A 2,778-nucleotide genomic window follows, 5' to 3' on the forward strand; every position below is an offset into this window, starting at 1 on the left:
CGTGTCGGAATGTATGGCATGAATTTGGACGCCTTAAACTGGGATTTGTTTCTGAGCGGGATTCTTAAACTAGGATGAAAACTGGTTCTGAATCACTGTTCCTGAAAAGGGGGAGACCCCACTTTGCTGAGGCGCTCAAATTTCGGCTACCCGGGACGATGTTCCCTAATGAACTTACGGAGCGGCTATGGGAGAAAGATGCGGCACCGACAGAAGCCCTGCAAAGTGTCGTTGGCATGAGCTACAGGTGCACACCGACTGCTTCTTCAATATATATATTTTTTAAATTCAGTTCCATCTGGAATCGTACGCTGAGACTCAAGAGATCCAGTCCCAAATACTCCTTGTGAGCCAAGGCAGGGCTTTAATTGTTGTTGCACCTGAGCGAATTTCCCCCCCAAAGTGGCGAATGAGAAGCGACCCTACCCAGCCCGATCACGGTCCCAAGAGGCTGGGCTCCTCGTTCAGGATCTGAAGTGCCATGAGGGCTTGCTTGGCGACGTTTCCGTTGCTGTGGCCACAGAGAGTCTCCAGGGTTCCGGTCACCTGATCCTTTTCGGCTTCTTGTCTCAGCTCAGCTAAAACGAGAGAGAGGAACCCCCATCTTTAAACGGGAAGGAAAGGGCTTCCGGATTAACCAGCAAATCTCGTAAGAGGGGCTCCGATGTTAACGTAGGGGCTGCGGGGCAGAGAAAGGGCCTCGCTGTAAGGTTGCCAGCTCTGGGCTGGGAAACAACTGAAGAGTTTGGGGTTGGAGCCCCGAAGGTTTAGGGAGGGGAGGGACTTCAATGGAGGAGAATGTCCTAGAGTCTACCTTCCACGGCGGCCATTTTCTCCAGAGGAACTGATCTCTGTTGTACTCCTAAGAGATCTCCAGCCACCATCTGGAGGTTGGCAACTCTACCCGGCTGTATCTGTGACCTGGGCCCTACTCCTCCGCTCAACCAAGTTTGGAGTCTTCCTCTGATGGGAACGTGGGTGAGCGTGGCCGTGGAGCAGGGTTGTTAGGTCTCACCTCTCCTGCGGCGGGGGGCTCCTGGCTCCTTGCCCGGGAGTCTTTTGCACGCACAGCATGATGACCTCACCGGCAGTGATAGCATCACGTTAGGTAACCATAGAGTCCCCCCATCCTAGAGCGTCGCCTGGCATGATGACATCACGACCGGTGACGTCATTGTGTCAGCAGTGTCCCTGCGGGATGGAGACGCTGCTGTTCGAGGGTGGGGCTTCCCCCCTTGTCCAGCTGGTCAGCGACGGATTGGGCCCCCCGAAATAAGGGGATCCCCTGGCCCCACCAGGGGAACGGCAACCCCACCATGGAAGATGTGAGCCTGTATAGGCAATAAGGCTTTTTCTCTCCCTTACTTTGGCTGGATCCATACAGAGGCCTGCATCCAACCCTCTGGGCACAGAAATTTCCCCACGTTCCTGCCAGCCCCTTCCGATGATTCCTGGGGTTTACAGGGTCCATATGAAGGAACAGCCAGATAGGTGGATTGGGGTGGTGTCAGGCTGGGACCAACGCTCCCTCTAAGCTGCGGAGTCTTGTGAGCCAAAATTCTACGTTGTGAGCTCCTGGCATTAAAGTTGTGAGCCAGCAATTTGGCTGCCGCATAAACGAGTTTGTTCGGAAGCCCTCCTTCCTGAGCGAAGGCAAAAATGTGTGAGCCGGAGGCTAAAAAACGGTGAGCTGGCTCACATGAACTCAGCTTAGAGGGAACACTGTCCGGGACTCCCTTTTTCTCGGGGAAGCTGCCTTTTACAAGGAGGGTCTCATCACAGCCCTGAGAAGGGCCTTTCTGAGGAGAGGGAAAAGGGGCTGCAGGAACAGGAAAGTCTGGCGTCACGGGAAAACGTGCTGCTAGATTTCATTTGTTTACTTCCTTTGTACCCCACCTTTCCCGCCTCCAAAGTGTCTTATATTATAGCTTATAGGTCTGACAGCAGGTAGTTTGTCCAAGGTCACCCAGCAAGCTTCCATGGCAGAGTGGGGATTCAAACCTGGATCTCCCAGATCTCGACCGGACACTGTAACCCAGCGATCCTCAGTGGCTTGGGCGCTGCATGTGGCTCTTTGACATGCCACCCGTTCCTGTTCTGAGCCCATGGGGCCCACCCCCATGTTTTAGGAAAGTGGGCAATCCCTTTAGAAATGGGAGTCATTCCATCATTATTATGGCCACAAGATAAAACGTATTCTTAGAGACAACACAACTTGTCCATGACGATTATACCAAGACAAGTGGAGACCCGCAAGAAACTTGCGGGATGGTTATCCTATTCCTCACACCTTTGCTTCCTCCTGTCTCCCCCTACCTCTCTCACACTCTGTCTCCCTTCTGCCCCCCCTTTCTTTCTCTCTCTCTCCTCCATGTATGGTTTGGAGGGTGACGTCTATGGCATTATACTGATCTGTAGTTCCTCCCCTCCTCAAATTCCACCCTCCCCAGGCTCCCCCCCACAAATGTCCAGGAATTTCCCAACCTGGAGCTGGAAACACAATTTCCTTCCCACCCCAACAGCCAACCTACCTTTATCTGCCTCTCTGTCTTCAGCTTTCCATCTCCACACCTCTCCCCCACAGCCTCTATTTAGGAAAATTACAGTCTTTGTCCACAGTGGGGACCAAAGCAACTTACATTATTCTCGCCTCCTTTTTATCTGCACAACAACCCTGTGAGGTTGGCTAGGCTGAAAGTATGTGACTGGTCCAAAATCACACCCAGTCAGCTTCCACCGCAAGATGGGGATCTGAACCTGGGTCTCGCAGACCCTAAT

The 2,778-nt window shown here is 53.0% G+C and overlaps 1 protein-coding gene across 1 annotated transcript in view; it reads right to left on the reverse strand.

Annotated features, from left to right (window-relative positions):
* Nucleotides 1-435: 435 nt before the first annotated feature.
* Nucleotides 436-2,778, reverse strand: part of LOC107115693 (rap1 GTPase-GDP dissociation stimulator 1-like) — a gene marked incomplete at its 5' end in the record, with an annotated part of 45,925 nt that continues 43,582 nt past the window's right edge. Inside the window, one exon of the mRNA XM_015417450.1 lies at nt 436-578. Within this exon, the coding sequence (XP_015272936.1) occupies nt 436-578 (143 nt within the window). The remainder of the gene's footprint in view (nt 579-2,778) is intronic.

Source organism: Gekko japonicus, unplaced genomic scaffold (assembly GCF_001447785.1).
Source record: "Gekko japonicus isolate JY-2015 unplaced genomic scaffold, Gekko_japonicus_V1.1 scaffold2974, whole genome shotgun sequence".
Taxonomy (NCBI): domain Eukaryota; kingdom Metazoa; phylum Chordata; class Lepidosauria; order Squamata; family Gekkonidae; genus Gekko; species Gekko japonicus.